Source organism: Nymphaea colorata, chromosome 2 (genome assembly GCF_008831285.2).
Source record: "Nymphaea colorata isolate Beijing-Zhang1983 chromosome 2, ASM883128v2, whole genome shotgun sequence".
Lineage (NCBI taxonomy): Eukaryota > Viridiplantae > Streptophyta > Magnoliopsida > Nymphaeales > Nymphaeaceae > Nymphaea > Nymphaea colorata.
The window spans coordinates 12,835,195-12,852,688 of NC_045139.1; the positions used below are offsets into that span (position 1 = coordinate 12,835,195).

The window sequence follows — 17,494 nt, forward strand, 5'->3', positions numbered from 1 at the left end:
GGACCATGGGATGAGCTGCGTCATTATGCACCAAAGTTTTCAACGTGTGAAAATGCAGTTAACAAATCATGGTGGACAGAAAATTCATCCGCTTAACAGGGGATAAGTAGAAGACAATATGATGGATTGATTCTTTGTGAAGACAATGAATGTCTCTGAAAACAAACCATATATGCAGCTGGTAGCAGAGTTGCACAACGAAAAGCGTTATTATGAAATATCTGAATCAAGAGTTTAACGCTCTCAATTTTTTTAGTGGTTATGACCCAGAGCTGAGTTCCACCTAAAGTTATCAAATGGAATTATAGACGTGAAACCGTATGGAAAGTAAAATTAAGAAGCGAGGTGGCTTCAAAAATTTTAGGAAGCGTCCATGGGAGCGACGAAGTTGAGGAGTGAGAAGGGATTGGAGTTTGTCGCAAGAGGAGGGGGTAAATCGACTGAGGAAATTAAAGAGTAACAAGATGTCAGAATTTGTCGACGGAAAAAACAATAGGTCGCCGGAGAAGGGGATAAGTCCACTGAGGAAACTGAGGAGTAACAAGATGCCGGAAATTGTTGGCGGATAAAACGATAGGTCGCCGGAGAAGCACATGCAAGATATGAGAGAAATGGAGAGAAAAGAGAGCCGGAAGAAAAAAGGCTCCACCCATTTCCAATTTTTAGGGTTTCAAAACCTATACTTTTCCTCAATTTCGAGAAACCAACATTTTTTTTTAGTTTTTTTGCGTTTCAATTTTTTCAAAATAACGTTTTCCCTCTTTGATTTATACAAACATCAACGGCCATTATCAGATTCACGAATTTCGATATTCAATATTTTTCTAAATTATAAGCTAACCAAACAAAAAACTTTTGTTGCGGCCATCACATTGGTAATTCGTGTAAAACTAATAAAATGAGCAATGGAGCTTAAGAATGATTCCACTAATAAATAAATGCCTCAGACCTTTTTAAAACATTTTTTTATTTAATTGCTTTTGACTTGTATATAAATATGAATTTGATTGGTTGAGACCTGAGAAGTAGGTAGTTGGAACATGAAGACTTTGCTGAAGTTTATCTGAATAACCTAAAGTATTAAGTACACATATGAATTTTACAATGACCACAGCCAGCATTTGTATACAATTTAATACAAAGAGCTAGAGGGAACACACAGTGCAGTAATAAATACAACAAGTTTGAATATATTTCACGGACGCTTTGAAGAATACCACAAGCTAGAGAGGGACAAATAGTCCCTATTTACAGAGATGCAGCCATAAAACTGAAAGGAAAGAATGAAAACTACAATGAACCATAATCATAAATATGGTCAAAAGGTTTTAATAGGTGAAGTTTTTCTTAGATAGTTTTTAGCAAAGCTGAAAATCTCAGAAAAAATTGGCAAAAAATTAGCAATTTTTTTAGGAAAAAAAACTTCAAAATTTGGAAAAACTAAAATAAACAAAAAATAACAATAAAACATAAAAGATAGTTGGATAAATTAATAAAATAACGTTTTAGTAGTGATAGAAATAAATAATTTAAGTTTTAAATTCTTAAAAATAAAAATAATGAGATCAACGGGCGAAAAAACTGTTGTGAGGGTACAATATATATATATATATGTTGTACCTGTTGGATAGTGGCCATTGAGCCCTATCCGGATATTACTAGATTTTAATATAAAACTGTTCCTAAAAAATCTCCTAAAAAATCTTTCAAGGAACCGCAGCTAGGGTTTGGGGAAAACCTAAGGCTGGACAATATATACCTAGCAAGCTCTCCTGAATATGATTAGCTGTGAGCAGCCCCTTGGTTGAAAACCCCTAAAACTGGGTACTCCTTCCTTCTCTTCTTCTGGCTCTTGTTTTCCTATTCTTACACATGGGACGCTCGTTGGAGATCTTGCTGCATCCACAAAAGGCAGACTTCCGCTGCAAAGCACAACATATCCATCAATGGTATCAGAGCATTGGTTTATCGATCCCAAGTAAGCCCGTTCAGACTTCTGTGATGCCCTTGGTAAATGCCTAAGTATGTTTCATGCTGTGAATGCGTAAACATGCATCATGTTCCTCGAATCATGTTTCGTGAATGATGAAAGCATGCTAGATCAAAGGTTTAGAACTATGCTGCGTGGATGAAGCAAGTTAAGGCGTTCTGTTCGCAAATCAACATGCTTAGTGTTATTTCTGTGCATGTTATTCAAAAAGCATGACGACTGCAAATCAATCCATAAAATTTCTGTGCCTGTTATTCTAGAATATGGTATTTCAGTTTATTTGTTCTCTGCTCCCTTTGAGATTTTCAGGTCTACGGCACTATAGACTAGAAACTCTCCTTTATCAGACAACGCTGCCAATTTCAGACAGCATTGTCGGCTTCACAGAGCAGAGAACCTAAAAAGAACGGAAGGGAAAACATATACCTTGTTTGAGTTTCCTTTTTTTGAAAACCCTCTGTTAACAGATGAGAAATCCTCCGTGATCAGTGTGATTTGCTTCGTCCCTGTTGCCTTGGTGCCGCTCAAGCTTTAAAACTGAGCGACGAAAATTTTTTCAAAAGGGGCAGAACGGGTTAGGGCTTGTGGTTCTTGACATTCTCACATCTTTCATCTCTAGAAACCCATTTTTTTTGTGTAAAAACTCGTCTCCTCTGCTTCTGCCCTCTCTGCCGACGAGCAGCAATCGCACGATTGTCTGCAACCGCTCTCTCCTTGTGCTGGTGGCAGAGAGGTGATTTTGGATGGAAGTACTGGCAGACTTTCCTCTCTGCCAGTTCACCCTTATCTCAACGAAAGCTAGAGGCAGAGAGAGAGGAAGACGTTATTGTAGCCTCTGGGTCTGCTGGAGGTAGGAGGTAGTCTTCCTCACGGAGGCAGCACAGAAAAAGCGAGCGAAAAAGGGGCGTCTGAAGACGTGGTCCGTCGAGGGCGTGAAGGCGTGAGAAACCCAAACGGAGAAGCAGCTCTCTCTTCTTTGTTTTTGATCATGAAAGAACGGTGGAAGCTCCACCGTTGGTCGCACGAGAAGAAAAGAGGCGCTCTCGTGAGGAGAGAGACGACGAAAGAGAAAATGAGAGAAAACGGGTGAAAAAGGGGTTTTTATAGTCAAAAGTTGAAAATTACAAAAACAGTCCATGATCTATGATCTATTTCCAAAAAGGGTGTTACATTTCTCAGAAATTAAAGCCGCAACATTTTTGCTAAAAAGTTTTTCAAAAAGAGGCTCGCGAAAGTGTTTTTCGTAAGAAACCGAGAACTTCATGATAAATTACTTCTGGGTACCTGCAGAGTTATTATAAATTCCTAAAAAGTGAGTTCCGAAATTTTTTTTCTCATTGGAAGACTGCGTCTTTATGCAAAATACATACAGCACCCTCTAGCCGGTCTTACATATTATGTTAGAATATTGTGAAATCTCTTGATGTGATATTCATTATAATATGATTCGCCTTTCTTAATTGTTCCTTTCTTGTCATGGGAAATTAATTTAGAAATGACTTCAAGAGTGGGAGCTTCTGAATTAGCTAAGACTGAAAAACTGAATGGGACAAATTTCCATACATGGAAGCGTAGGATAATGTTGGCCTTGACTTTGGAAAGACTCATTTATGTGATCAACGAGCCTTTTCCTACTTTAGGAGAAAAACCCACAGATGAAGAGAAAAAGGCATATGAGTCATTTACTTCTGACGATCTAATGGCTAAAACTATCATGTTAGCCATCATGAAAGATGATCAAATTAGAGTCTTTAAGGATTATCCAACTGCCAAGGATATGTTTGGTATTATTGCTTCAAAATACAACACCATGACTGCTATGCACATTCAGTTACTGCAAGAACAGTACAATTCCTATAGAATGAAAGAGTCAGACAATGTAATAGACCATGTTAATAAGATGTTGGTCATGGCTAAAGATTTAGCCATTGTGGGGAATGTCATATCTGACAATATGCAGATAAGCACAATTCTGAACAGCCTACCTCCTTCTTGGGATATGACAGTTACTGCTTTGAGTGTTCAATTTGATACTCTTACTTTAGAAAAGCTTCCTATATAGTTAGTTCTACAGCAACAACGTCTGACCAAGAGAAATAGAGCAGAGTTGATGACAGTCCAGGAAAAACCTGCTAGTAGTCATGTGCCTATAAAACTAAAACAATTTAAAAATCGAAACGATGGCAAGTTCAAGGGCAATTATGTAGGTACTAAGAAATCTCAAGGAACTGTAGTGAAATGCGACAGATGCGGGAAGCCTGGACATATAAAGAAGAATTGCAGGACAAAATTCTCGAGTAAGAAAGACAACAATGGTCAGGGCAACTACAACAGAAGGAAGCCTCAATGGGACTCTGACAGAGAAGTCATCTTTGTCGTGTCAGAATGTCTGTTTGCAGATGTAGATTTAACTGGATGGTGGGTCGATTCGGGAGCTACTCGTCACATTGCAAAGACGAAAGAATGAGTGATCTACATGGAAAATCTGAGTCCGGGAACCCACAAGGTCTATATGGGAAACAACTCTTATTGTGATGTCATGGGTGATGTCATGGGAATTGGGGCATATCGTCTAAATGTTGAGGGTACAAGTGTTGTACTTAACGAGGTTTTGTATGTCCCCTCCATGAGGAGGAATCTAGTGTCTGTTCCCGCACTAACTGGGAAAGGTTTTGAAGTACGTTTTATTCCAGGAAAAGTAACAGTGGGAAAACATGGAAGGTTCATGTTTGGTAGAAAATTTGTAAAAGAACATGGTATGTTCAAACTGAATGACATAAATGAAGCTTCAAGTTCTGCTTATTTCGATTGTGCAATGAGTGTGAATGTAAACTTATGGCATGAAAGATTAAGCCATATAAGCATAAAAAAGATGCAGACTCTAGCACAACAAGGTTTAATACCTGACATAAATATAAATGATTTTGCGAAATGCGAGTCATGTGTATACGGAAAAATGACAAGAAAACCATTTCCGTCTGAAGTAATTCGAGCCACTGAATTATTAGAGACAATTCATACTAATATCTGTGGACCTTTCAGGATCCAAACTCATAATGGCAAATTATATTTCATAACATTTATTGACGACTTCTCAATATTTGGTTACATATACTTAATCAGATATAAATCTGAAGCACTTGAGAAATTCAAGGAATACAAATCTGAAGTCGAGAGACAACTTGGAAGGAATATCAAAATCATAAGGTCTGATCGAGGAGGAGAATACACTTCTAGTGAATCCCTCGAATACTGTAAAAACCTTGGAATTAATAGGCAAAAGACAATGCCTAGGACACCACAACAAAATGGTGTGGCTGAGAGGTGTAACAGAACCCTCTTGAACATGGTGAGATCCATGTTGGCAGGAGCACAATTAGCAAAAGTTTTTTGGGGAGAAGCTGTGTTAACGGCTATGTATACAATAAACCGAGTGCCCTGCAAAGCAGTTCCAACCACTCCTTATGAAAGATGGACTGGTGTAAAACCAGATCTGAGATATTTAAGGAGATGGGGATCTGTAGCACACGTGAAAATTTTAGATCCAAAACTGGATAAACTAGATAATATATCAGTGAGATGTATATTTATTGGATACCCAAAAGGATCCAAGGGCTACAGATTATATCCTTCATCTATGAGACTTATAGAAAGCAGAGATGTAGAGTTCATAGAAGAACTCAATAATAAAGATTATGATCCAGTGGAATATCAAAATGATACACTGGATGATCTGATTTATTCAGATGAACAGTCTGGTAATGAACCGACTGGAGGTCAGTCTGGTAATGAACCGACTGGAGGTCAGTTTGGCAATGAACCAACTGAGCAAGAATCGCCTGAGGAACAGTCAGGAAATGATCCGACTGAAGATTAGTTAGGCAATGAACCGATTGATATGAATATTTCATCATCTCAGACGTTATCAGGTCAAAAAAGACCTAGAGCTCCTCCTTCATATTTAAATGATTATTATGTATATCTGGCAGATGAGCTATGCTATTTAGCAGATATTGATGAAATGTCTGACAACCTGACATATGATGAAGCAGTTAGCTCGCATGAATCGTCAGATTGGGTGAATGCTATGGATGAAGAAATTGAATCCATAGAAAAGAATAAAGTTTGGGAATTAGTAGATCTTCCTAATGACAGAAAACCCATTGGATGTAAATGGGTACTAAAGAAGAAGTATAAAGCTGACGGATCAGTTGAAAAATTCAAAGCCAAACTAGTGGCGAAAGGTTTTTCCCAAAAGAAAGGAATTGATTATTCAGAGACCTATTCGCCGGTTGCAAAGTTTGCATCAATCAGAATAATTTTGGCTATCGCGGCATTCTATGACTTGGATATTTGTTAGATGGATGTGAAGACTGCTTTTCTTATTGGTGAGTTGAAAGAAACTATATATATGACTCAACCGCAAGGATATGTCATCAAGAAAAAAGAAGACAAAGTGTACAAGTTGAATAAATTGTTGTATAGACTGAAACAGTCTCCAAGACAGTGGTATTTTGCTTTTCACAAAGCAATTACAAAACTTGGGTTTGTAGCAAACCAACTAGACCACTATGTGTACGTTTGGAAAAGTGGGAGTCTTTTCTATATTCTATCATTATATGTTGATGACATATTACTAACAGGAAATGATAACGACATGATATACAAAACGAAGACTTGGCTAAACAAAAACTTTGAAATGAAGGACTTGGGTGAAGCATCCTATATATTAGGAATAAAAATCACTCGAGATAGAAACTCAAGAATCCTGAGTTTAAGCCAGGAATGGTATATTGATTATATCTTGAAGAAATTTCGTATGTTAGACTGCAAACCAATTGAGACTCCTATAGCTAAATGAGCAAACTTAAGCAAGAGTGATTGTCCCAGTGAAGGACAACAAAAATTAAATGTTTCATATGCACAAGCAGTTGGCAGTCTGATGTATTTAATGCTTTGTACCAGACCAGACATAAGCTTTCCCATCGGTCTGGTAAGTCGTTATCAAAGTAATCCTGAATGGCCTCATTTGCAAACAGTCAAAAGAATTTTTCGGTATATTAAAGGAACAAAAAGACTGAAATTGTTTAATCAAGCAGATGAGCTAACTTTAGTTGGCTATTCCGATGCAGATTTTGCAGGCTGCAAAGATGATAGTAAATCCACTTCAGGGTATGTTTTTCTCTTTGGAGGTGGGGCGATAGCTTGGTCCTGTAAAAAACAGGGATGTGTTGCTCAGCACACACAGGAAGCAAAGTATATTGCTTGTAATGTTGCAACTACCTTTGCTGTCTGGATAAACCGGTTCTTGAAAGAATTGAAATTAAACCTTGATTGTGAACTTGTTCAACTGTACTGTGATAATCAGGCAGCTATATCTCTTATGAAGAATGGAACTCTTAGTTCAAAAAGTAAACATATAATGGTGAAATACCATTATGTTCATTAAATGATCGAGAAAAATGAAATCTCGGTTGATTACTTGCCTACCAATGATATGGTAGTTGATCCTTTAACCAATGGAATATATGAAGACTTGTTTTCAAAACATGTAGCCTATATGGGGCTAAGATATATTTGAAAGGTTGTGAAGGAAAAACCATTGAATGGAAAACCTCGCTGTAAACCTTGGAAAAGGTTTAGGTTACGTTGGATAAGCCAATTATAGAAAACCACGTAACAAATTGAATATAAAAAACCCACATATAGTGGAAGTAAACTGGTGGTCTCATGGCCAAGTGGGAGATGTTGGATAGTGGCCATTGAGCCCTATCCGGATATTTAGTAACTGCAAAGCAGTTACTAGATTTTAATATAAAACTGTTCCTAAAAAATCTACTAGAAAATCTCCCAAGGAACCGCAGATAGGGTTTGGGAAAAACCTAAGGGGCTGGACAATATATACCTAGCAAGCTCTCTTGAATATGATTAGCCGTGAGCAGCCCCTTGGAAGAAAACCCCTAAAACTGAGTACTCCTTCCTTCTCTTCTTCTGGCTCTTGTTTTCCTGTTCTTACATAGGGGACGCTCGCTCGAGATCTGCCTTTTGTGGATGCAGCAAGATCTCCAGCGAGCGTCCCCTGTGTAAGAACAGGAAAACAAGAGCCAAAAGAAGAAAAGGAAGGAGTACTCAGTTTTAGGGGTTTTCTTCCAAGAGGCTGCTCACGGCTAATCATATTCAAGAGAGCTTGCTAGGTATATATTGTCCAGCTCCTTAGGTTTTCCCCAAACCCTAGCTGCGGTTCCTTGGGAGATTTTCTAGGAGATTTTTTAGGAACAGTTTTAGATTAAAATCTAGTAACTGCTTTGCAGTTAATAGATATCCGGATATGGCTCAATGACCACTATCCAACAGGTACAACATATATATATATATATATATATATATATATATATATATATATATATATATATATATATATTGAGAGATGTTTATTTTTTATTATTAAAGAATATTGTTTAAGTAAAAAGACACCAACTTAATGTATGTTTCACACCGAATCGGTCTTGAAGATCATATCTATATGGTTGGATTGCAAACAAATTATTTTAATAATTAACTTTAATGGGTCTGGTTTCTGTCTTTTGCCCAAGGAGTCTAGACACACACACAAGCAACTGCATAACTAGCTTTGACCGCCACGGTTTCTTGAAATATCAGCTTGTTGTATAAGCCTTGAGAAACAGTGTCTAGATTTGGAATAACTGGATATGTTCCACCAAAACAGAACAGAACAGCAAGACAGAAAGCTGCCAAGATTTGGAATAACAACTGGATATGTTCAGGAGAACACAACATCAACTGTCACAAGTCTGGACTTGGCAAGCATTCAGCTAGCCACTCAACATTTTATGGCCATCCAACCACTAGCGGGTTGTTGTGGTTCTTACCAACAGTTTTAACTGTCGCTAAAAACATGCTTTGCTGTGAAATCAGATATTGACTTAACCTCACTGTGAAATCAGATATTGACTTAACCTCACTAGACCCTATCCAACTGAACTTAGGTTTAGCATCAACGAATTTCCCTTTTTTTTTTCTAAATTTTATATGCATTAGAACACATTAGAGAAATATGGCTTTGATGGGAGCTTAGGGTAATCAGATCCTAATCTTGCAGATTTGAACAACTAATCTAGGATCTACTAAAACCAATTCTAAATATAACTGAAACTCAACTTAAATGAACAGAAAAGACTAAGGTGCATATAGGTCGTTTGGCTTTCCTCTTCCTCCTCACCCACCCACAAGAAATAAAGGCTCTGATTTTCTTTTTCCAATAAGGTAGGAGCTTATTCCTCATATGTGAAGACCATAAAATTTTTTATCCCGCCCCCCATTCTTCCCTGCAAAACTTTTTTCGTTTGGGTTGGGCCTGTCATAACTGAACCCAAATCCAAACCTCAACATCTACCTTTCTATAATGTGACCACATTTCTTTGAACATAATTTTAGTTTAGTCAAATGATCGCTAAGGTATATCTAATGTGAACGACAATATATTATTTTTCATGTACAATATTCACTGTTTTCACAACTCATAAGAGGCATTCACTGGGATGTCATTTCACAGCATTCAATCACTTCCTTCTCATCTAAAGTATGAAGAACTCAGTAGTCAACAACACTCATTCACAGTGATGGTACTCATTGAAAATGTTTCATCCAAAGGAGAAGAGGAAATGAAAAACCTTTTGCGTGATTTCCCTTTTGGTGACATTGTCGGCTCCTTTTTCCATTTCACGGCCTTTTCGTGAGGGTGAAGAAGTTGAAAGTTGAGGCCGGTGGTAAGTCTTGTCATCCCTTTTTGCTTTCATCTCAGCAAATGACTGTCCTGTCCTTCAATTACATACTGACCGTTTTACCCTTACTTTTCCTACAGGGTGTTTCTTTCCGACCTCTAGTCTGGGAAAATGAGGTTTTAACTTTCATCGGTGTGAAACCCAACAGTTTCGAACTTTCAGCTCGCAGCTCGATGCGATTCCTTTTTTTCTTCTACAAATAAAATCCGTGACTGAACAATTAAATGTCAATGCTTTAGATTTAATACAATCCAAACGGGTTAAAGATTCAGCTAGCAATCATTAGTCAGTAGTCAATAGATTAGAAAACTAAACCGGCCAGATCTTGTTTAGCATTTGACCTTGATCTGATTCTCATCGATCGGATCTGATACACGAGAACTCGATTGATTTAAGAATTGGATCTGATATTCGGACAATGACGAAATCAAAGTAGTTTTCGCAGTTGGTTTGGAGTTTGTGTTTGTGTCCTTCAGCCACTTGGGCATTGAATGGAAATGCTAATGAAAGGATTAAGACAGACTGTTTGAATTGAAAATTGAAATGATTGTTGATTTTTTTTTCCCACCTGTCGATTTTATTTATCCACGCACATTTCAAGAGTCCTTTCGTTTCTGTAAACGTACATTTAATTACATATCTAGACGTCAGATCTTACTTCGGTTGAAAATTACTACATGGAGATGAATGACCACGGGCTTTATTTGTACCTCAGAGCTTCAACACAACAGATGAACTGTTCTCGCCGAAGAGAGCCAAACCAGAAAAGAGAAGAAGCGTTTATAGTTTCTACCACAGCAGTAAAGATCAATAAGAGTGTGAAATTGGATCAATATCAGATCCAATTCTTAAATCAATCGACTTCTCCTGTATCAGATCCGATCGATGAGAATCAGATCAAGGTCAAATGCTAAACAAGATCTGGCCCGTTTAGTTTTCTAATCTATTGACTACTGACTAGTGATTGCTAGCTGTATCTTTAACCCGTTTGGATTGTATTAAATCTAAAGCATTGAGATTTAATTGTTCAGTCAGTGATTTTATTTGTAGAAAAAAAAAGGAATCGCATGGAGCTGCGAGCTGAAAGTTCGAAACTGTTGAGTTTCACACCGATGAAAGTTGAAACCTCATTTTCCCAGGAAACACTCGCGGAAACGGTCAGTATGTAATTGAAGGACAAGACAGTCATGTGCTGAGATGAAAGCGAAAAGGGATGACAAGACTTTAACCACCGGCCTCAACTGCCAACTTCTTCTCCCTCACGGAAAGGCCGTGAAATGGAAAAAGGAGCCGACCATGTGCCCCAAAAGGGAAATCGCGCAAAAGGTTTTCCATTTCGTCTTCTCCATTGGATGAAACATTTTCAATCAGTGTCTGTCTCTTTCACGAAATACATAGTCCCGCTTTGGTAGTGCCCACGGTGCCTAGTGAAAATTTAGGATCCTAATTCCTGGCCATGACGAATTGGGAATGCTAATTTGATATTGTTGAACTGAAAATACTAATATGATATATGTGAGAATTTAGGATCCTAGCCTTTGCTGAAATTCTCTTTGGATGCTCTTATAAAATTAAAAAAAAAAAAACAAAAGTAGTAGATCTAACTTGGTTTTTCACCACGAAGGCCACCATTGATCTCAAGGATTAATAGTGTGAGACTTGATATTTATAGTCTTTGTTTGTAATAATTTTCAGATGTTTCTCCTTATTTATTTTGCGACCGCCAATCAATGACCCTCCTTATTGATAGCAATGCTATTATTATTTTAATTTTTATTTACCACTACAGATATAATTTCTTCACAGGTTGCAGCATTATCTTTATAAAAAATAATAACCTTCATTTGTTGGGAAGATTTTGTTTAATAATGTTAAATGTTATGCATAATGCTTTCCATTTCCATCCTCCCTCAAACTTAAGAGACAAAATTGGAAAGACCAACAGAAAGTTTAAATGATTTTTTTTGCAACACCAGGCCATTGACCCTTCTTGCTGATAATAATTCCATTATTATTTTTGTTCCATTATTATTTTTGCTTGTGTCTTTACTCCCACAGATATCGTTACCATGTAGGTCACAACATTATTTTCACAATAATAACATTCCTTTTGTTGTGAAAATCTTGTTTGATAATGTTAAATACTTTGCATAGTGTCTTCACACTACAACAATGTTGGCCTATTGCTACGGTCCATGGCCATAAGTAAGAGCATGGTAACCAGGATTTATGTAATTTATAAAAGTGGAGATTTTTTTATTGGATTTAAATTTATTTTTTGGGAGGTTTCTCATTTTTGGCTGTACATTTTACATTTTATACTAGGAGAAGTTTTCAATAATGGATTGCTGGGAGGTAGGGTCCCCACCTTTATTGCCAAAAAATGTTATTTACAAAGAGTGACCTCTAAAAGCAAAAAAGAGACAGTATGAGCAAAAAAAAAAAAAACATAGAATTAAGCCAACAGAAACCTTTCTGCCCATCTGCTAGTAGGCTAATAAACATGCGATATTTACCCGCCATTGTCGCGTCGGTCTTACTGACCATAAAGCAAGAGCTGCTGACCTACATCCACTGAAGGGAGGTGATCGCCCACATTAGTTATTTCAAAACACTTCCTGAATCAGACCCATTTAGCAAGAATAGTTCTGTGCCTTTAATCATGGTCTGTAATCTACGTTTCCAGTGTTGTTATAGGATATGATCGTGAGTCTTCTTGAACTGTTCGTCATCGTGAGAAGGAGGGTTTACAGAGTGGATCTTAAAGCAGCTTCAATGCGGGAAGAGTGGCTGCTAGGCAAGCAGTATCGGTGCGGGGAAGAGGTAAGTAATTCCTCTCTAGGTGTTCCTCATCTTCCAACTTGTCTCATTGCTTTTCTTGTACGACTGGTCTAGGATTTCCTTTTCTTCTCAGATAGTTTCTTATCCATTGTCTTCTTTCCTCTCTTTTACCTGCATCTGTGTTGTCCCGTCATTAGTATCTATAGTTCCATCCCTCTCTCCCTCCCTCTTTTTAAGAAAGTGAAAGAGGAAAAACAATTGAAAGCAATAGGCAGCATTTCCAGCATATCTTCATTCCTCTTTTCCCTCACTATGTTAATATTGTCTCGCACTACCATTTGCTCCTTTCCCTTTTCCTAGACAAAGACTTGCTACTCAATCTCATCATGACTTGATGTATGCAGCTTCCTCTTCTTGTCCACAAAGACGTGCTGCTTTATCGTTGTTAATGTTCCTCCTCCATTAAAATTGTGCATGCTTTTGCATAATTATCCGACCAATCCTTCTTTTTCTATTTTGTTATTGATGTTGAATAATGAATAGTTCTTATTTATTTTTTCCCTGAAGTTAATATAAAATATCCTTTCCACAAGTGATTATTGCCTTTCCAATTGTTGATTCCGGTTGTTTTCCAAATTTCTTTCAGATATGTGGACTAAAAACATGCTAATACTTAGTTGAATGAACTTTTTTTTTTGTTTTTAGAAAGCATGTTGCATTTTTTTTGTCATAATAAGTTACAAAACTAACAATGTAGGATTCATCGAAACAATTTCTATAATTAACCTTGTTGCTGCTTTCATTGTTGATTTCTTCATGATTTTTTTTTTGTTCTCCTGATATATGACTGCTTAGCCAAGGTAAGGGAAAGAGTTTTATGAGTAGAATTTACACCATTATGATTTTTGTTAGTGTTAAGGAGAATGCTTCCTTCTATTCTTTTCCTGCTTTTTGCTGGTCTTTAAAATTTTTTTAGCATCCTTTTATTTATGTACATGCATTGTTGGGTTATTAAGACTCATCTGGGACATTCTTTGTTCGCTTTTCCCAAGGTTGGGTGATGTTGTCCTGTTGGAATTCATATGTTTCTATTTGTCTCTCTCTCTTTATATATTTACATGTCTATTTCTTTCCTTAGTTATTTCACTTAGAAGAATGAGATTCCTTGATTTGAGTATGTTATACCATTGCCTTTCACGAACTTTATATGCAAAGCTATTTCAATTGGTAGCCCTTTGGAAAACATTTTCCAGTTGGACATATGTTCGACTAAAACCAAATTGAGACATTTTTTTTCCCAATCCACAACCTGTTTGGTGTATGATTGTGTGGCATTTCTTTTTTCTGTTTTTCGTATAATATGATATTGTTGAACTGGGAATACTAATATGATATACGTGAGAATTTAGGATCCTAGCCTTTGCTGAAATTCTCTTTGGATGCTCTTATAAAATAAGAAATTAACAAAAGTAAAGATCTAACCTAGTTTTTCACCCACCATTGGTCTCAAGGATCAATAGTGTGAGACCTGATATTTATAGTCTCTTTTTATAATAATTTTCAGATGTTTCTCCTCATTTAGTTTGCGACCCCATATCAATGACCCTCCTTCTTGATAGCAATGCTATTATTATTTTAATTATTTTTTTACCACTACAAATATAATTTCTACATAGGTTGCAACATTATCTTTATAAACAATAATACCTTCATTTGTTGGGAAGATTTTGTTTTATAAACAATAATAACCTTCATTTGTTGGGAAGATTTTGTTTGATAATGTTAGATTTTATACATAAGGCTTTCCATTTCCATCCTCCCTCAAACTTAAGAGATAAAATTGGAAAGACCAACAGAAATTTCAAACGTTTTTTTTGTAATACCAGGCCGATGATCCTCCTTGTTGACAATAATGTCATTATTATTTTTGTTTATGTCGTTACCTCCGTAGATATCGTTACCACGTAGGTCATGACATTATTTTCAACAATAATGACATTCCTTTTGTTGTGAAAATTTTGTTTGATAATGTCAAATACTTTGAATAGTGTCTTATCATTATAACAATGTTGCCTATCACCACAGTCACATATAAGCATCGGGCCAGCTTGATCGGTCCAATGAACCCGTTTCGATCTGATTAATTTTTTATATTAATTTTATTTAATAATAATATATTTTATTATTAAAACTATATTTCTTATTTATTTTATAATTTAAAAATATTTTTTATTTTAATGGAGCCGAGTCAAGTTAAACCCAAACTGAGTTTCCCATGTCTAATTGAGCAACTCGAGTATTGGGCTGGGCAGCCTAACCATGATTTATGAAAGTGGTGGATTCGATAAATGACTATATATATGAAGAGGAAAGGGGACGCAAGATCACGAAATAAACCATGGAATAGAATAGCAATGAGAGCGGACATTGGACATTGGAACATATTTTCATCTGATGGTGGGAAGAAATAACAAGGGGATAAAAAGAAAACATGAAAGTCAATGAGTATAACTCTGTAAAGGGGCGGAGGGAGGGGGGGCCGCCTAGGCCATGGCCCCACCCTGGCAAAATGAAAAAAAAAAATTATATTGAAAAAAAAAATTATTTTTTAATCACTCTATGTATTTTTAGATTTAAATTTAGTTTGGCCCTACCCATATCCAGAGGTTGGATTGCCCTGGCTCCGCCATTAGTCTCTGTTGGACATAGAACAATATTGAGGCAGTCACTGTTATGGACGGCTATTTGCAGAAATTCATATACATATAAAGAATTACGTGAAACGTTTGTTTTCTGCTGTGATAGTTGTTTAATCTCCTTTTTATTCTAGCATATCTGCTGTGATAACTAATGCGATGCCGTAAGATGTTTTTCGACAAGTGCGGTGGGTTTTTGAGTCTCTATTTATGGGAAAGAGCCAGAAGCAAAGACGAGCCAAAAAAAAAAAAAGAATAAAAAAAAGAGCGACCATCTGGACAGGCTCATGCTACTGTCTGTGCGGTGCCATTCAGCCGGTCGCCTGAGCCGGTGATCTTAGTAAAAGAGGAAGAAAGTAAATCAAAGGGGATAGGGAGTAGTCCGTGCTTCCGGCGACAGATAGCAGAGCTTATTCTGCCCGACAACAAAAAAAAAAAGAAGAAAAAAATGTAAAAGAATTACTCGACGGCTTGGAAAACCACCGCTGCCAGTTTTCCTAGCTCGACCGGAGAATCCACCGTCGCTCCTTCAAGTTGTCTGCTGCTTGAGCGACTAAACACCACTGTTGTTTGTTCCACCGGGTGTGGTTGGTGAACCCGTCCATGTTTTTCCCTTCTAATGCAACCGAAGAATCCGCCGCTGCCTTTTCTCTCATGGACTCACAACAACCTTTGGTTGCTTCTGACAGTTTCGCTGGACCTTCTGGCCGGCTCTCTGCGCCGCGAAGCCCTCTGTAACTGTTACCTTTCAGGTGGACCCACAACTACTCGACTGCTGCTCCCTCCGCTACTCTGTATCCGTTCGCGGGCCGCAGCTCCGATCGTCTTCCCGCAGCAACCCAAATCCTAGCAGAGAGGGTTCGAGAGAAGGGAGAGAGAAAAGACCGTCAAAGATGAGAAAAGAGTGGAAGATGCACATTGTGAGCCCTCCCCTGGGATCTCCTTGCCATCTCTGTGAATTTAACCCCTCCCTGGAAAACCAGAGAAGAGGAGGGGTGTTGTTCGTTAGTTTGTTACCAATCTCTTGCTGCTTTTGGGAACTAGGACATTAGATTTTCTTATGGTAATTTGTCGACGCCCACCGGAAACCGGTTGCCGAGAACAACCACTGCAGAAAGGAAACCATAGCAGAGAAAAGACATGAGAGGAGAGAGAAAACGATGAATAAGAAAAATAAGAAAAGAATCGAGAAAAGAGGTACTTATCGCAGAACTTTAAAACTTATATTAACATGAACATGGTTAAAGTTTTATAAGTTTTAACTCATGACACTTAAAGAAAATTGCTAAAAGTGGTTGGAAAATGGCAGACCTTACGCGAAAATATCCCAATTGGATGTACTTTTAATCATATTGACTTTTTCATATGTCCATACATTTATTGTTTGATACAAATTAAAAGAAAAAAGTCTGACATATCTGAACCCGACTTCATGAACCAGATTTAATTTTTAAATTAACATCTGGATCTGAAACTGGCTTTTGAACCAAATCCAAACCACATTAAGACACGTAAAGAACTGTGTTTAAAATGTATTAACATTTCATGTCGAATATTTATTTAAAACTAATCCAATCCAACTCCAAACCTGCATCTGATTTAGACATTTCTTTGGATCAAAATCTGAATCCTGTTGATGTCTTTTTTAAATTTGAATCCAATCTGATTTTTTAATCAGGTGTTAAAATTTTCTCCATATCTGATTTTTTTTTTTTTGGAAGTAGTTTGCTCATCCAAATCATATTTATTGATAGGGAGGAGAGGAGGAGGGTTCACCGGTTGAGAGGGGAACATGGAGAGAGAGAGAGGGGGTTCTCACTATGTATATTTAGTCACACAAAATACATTTTTTTTCGAAAAAAGCTAAAAAAATTGTGATAAAATTAATGGCCATTTAAAACTTTTAGAAAAGCATTTTCTTGAAAAAAATATTAAAAACGAAAAAAACACGTTTTTCATTTTCTTCAATTTTTTTATTGTCAAACAGTTTTTTTTTTCGTTTTCTATTTTTTATTTGTTGGAAATCTACTTATCTTTTCATGTTTGATCTTTTTACTTATTTTATTTTTCTTCCATTTTTAGTTTTTAAAAATTTTAAAAAATTTACCATATTTTCCCCATTTTTTCAGGCTCACTGTATTACACTCATTTTTAAAACTCTAAAACATTATTTGTGACTATGATATATATATATATATATATATATATATATATATATATATATA

The 17,494-nt window shown here is 36.8% G+C and overlaps 1 protein-coding gene and 1 long non-coding RNA gene across 6 annotated transcripts; one reads left to right on the forward strand and one right to left on the reverse strand.

Moving 5' to 3' along the window:
- Nucleotides 1-1,704: 1,704 nt before the first annotated feature.
- Nucleotides 1,705-3,165, reverse strand: LOC126409851 (uncharacterized). Its single transcript, XR_007572688.1, has 2 exons — nucleotides 2,417-3,165; nucleotides 1,705-1,922 (listed from the first exon to the last, which is right to left on the reverse strand). It is a non-coding gene; the product is annotated as an uncharacterized LOC126409851 (long non-coding RNA).
- LOC116249080 (uncharacterized) lies at nucleotides 1,839-16,441 on the forward strand. 5 transcript variants are annotated; one of them, XR_007572686.1, is made up of 3 exons: nucleotides 1,839-1,978; nucleotides 9,564-9,777; nucleotides 9,873-10,489. XR_007572686.1 is itself a non-coding variant. In XM_031622204.1 (3 exons), the coding sequence occupies exons 2-3, from the start codon at nucleotides 12,493-12,495 to the stop codon at nucleotides 16,319-16,321; spliced, it is 486 nt and encodes a 161-aa protein (XP_031478064.1). In that variant the 5' UTR covers nucleotides 1,896-1,978; nucleotides 12,479-12,492; the 3' UTR covers nucleotides 16,322-16,441. The 5 variants fall into 5 exon arrangements, 1 of the variants encoding a protein (XP_031478064.1); XM_031622204.1 differs by lacking the exons at nucleotides 9,564-9,777; nucleotides 9,873-10,489 and adding exons at nucleotides 12,479-12,615; nucleotides 15,959-16,441 and having other exon boundaries at nucleotides 1,896-1,978; XR_004171088.2 differs by lacking the exons at nucleotides 9,564-9,777; nucleotides 9,873-10,489 and adding an exon at nucleotides 10,508-11,568 and having other exon boundaries at nucleotides 1,840-1,978.
- The last annotated feature ends 1,053 nt before the right edge of the window (nucleotides 16,442-17,494 follow it).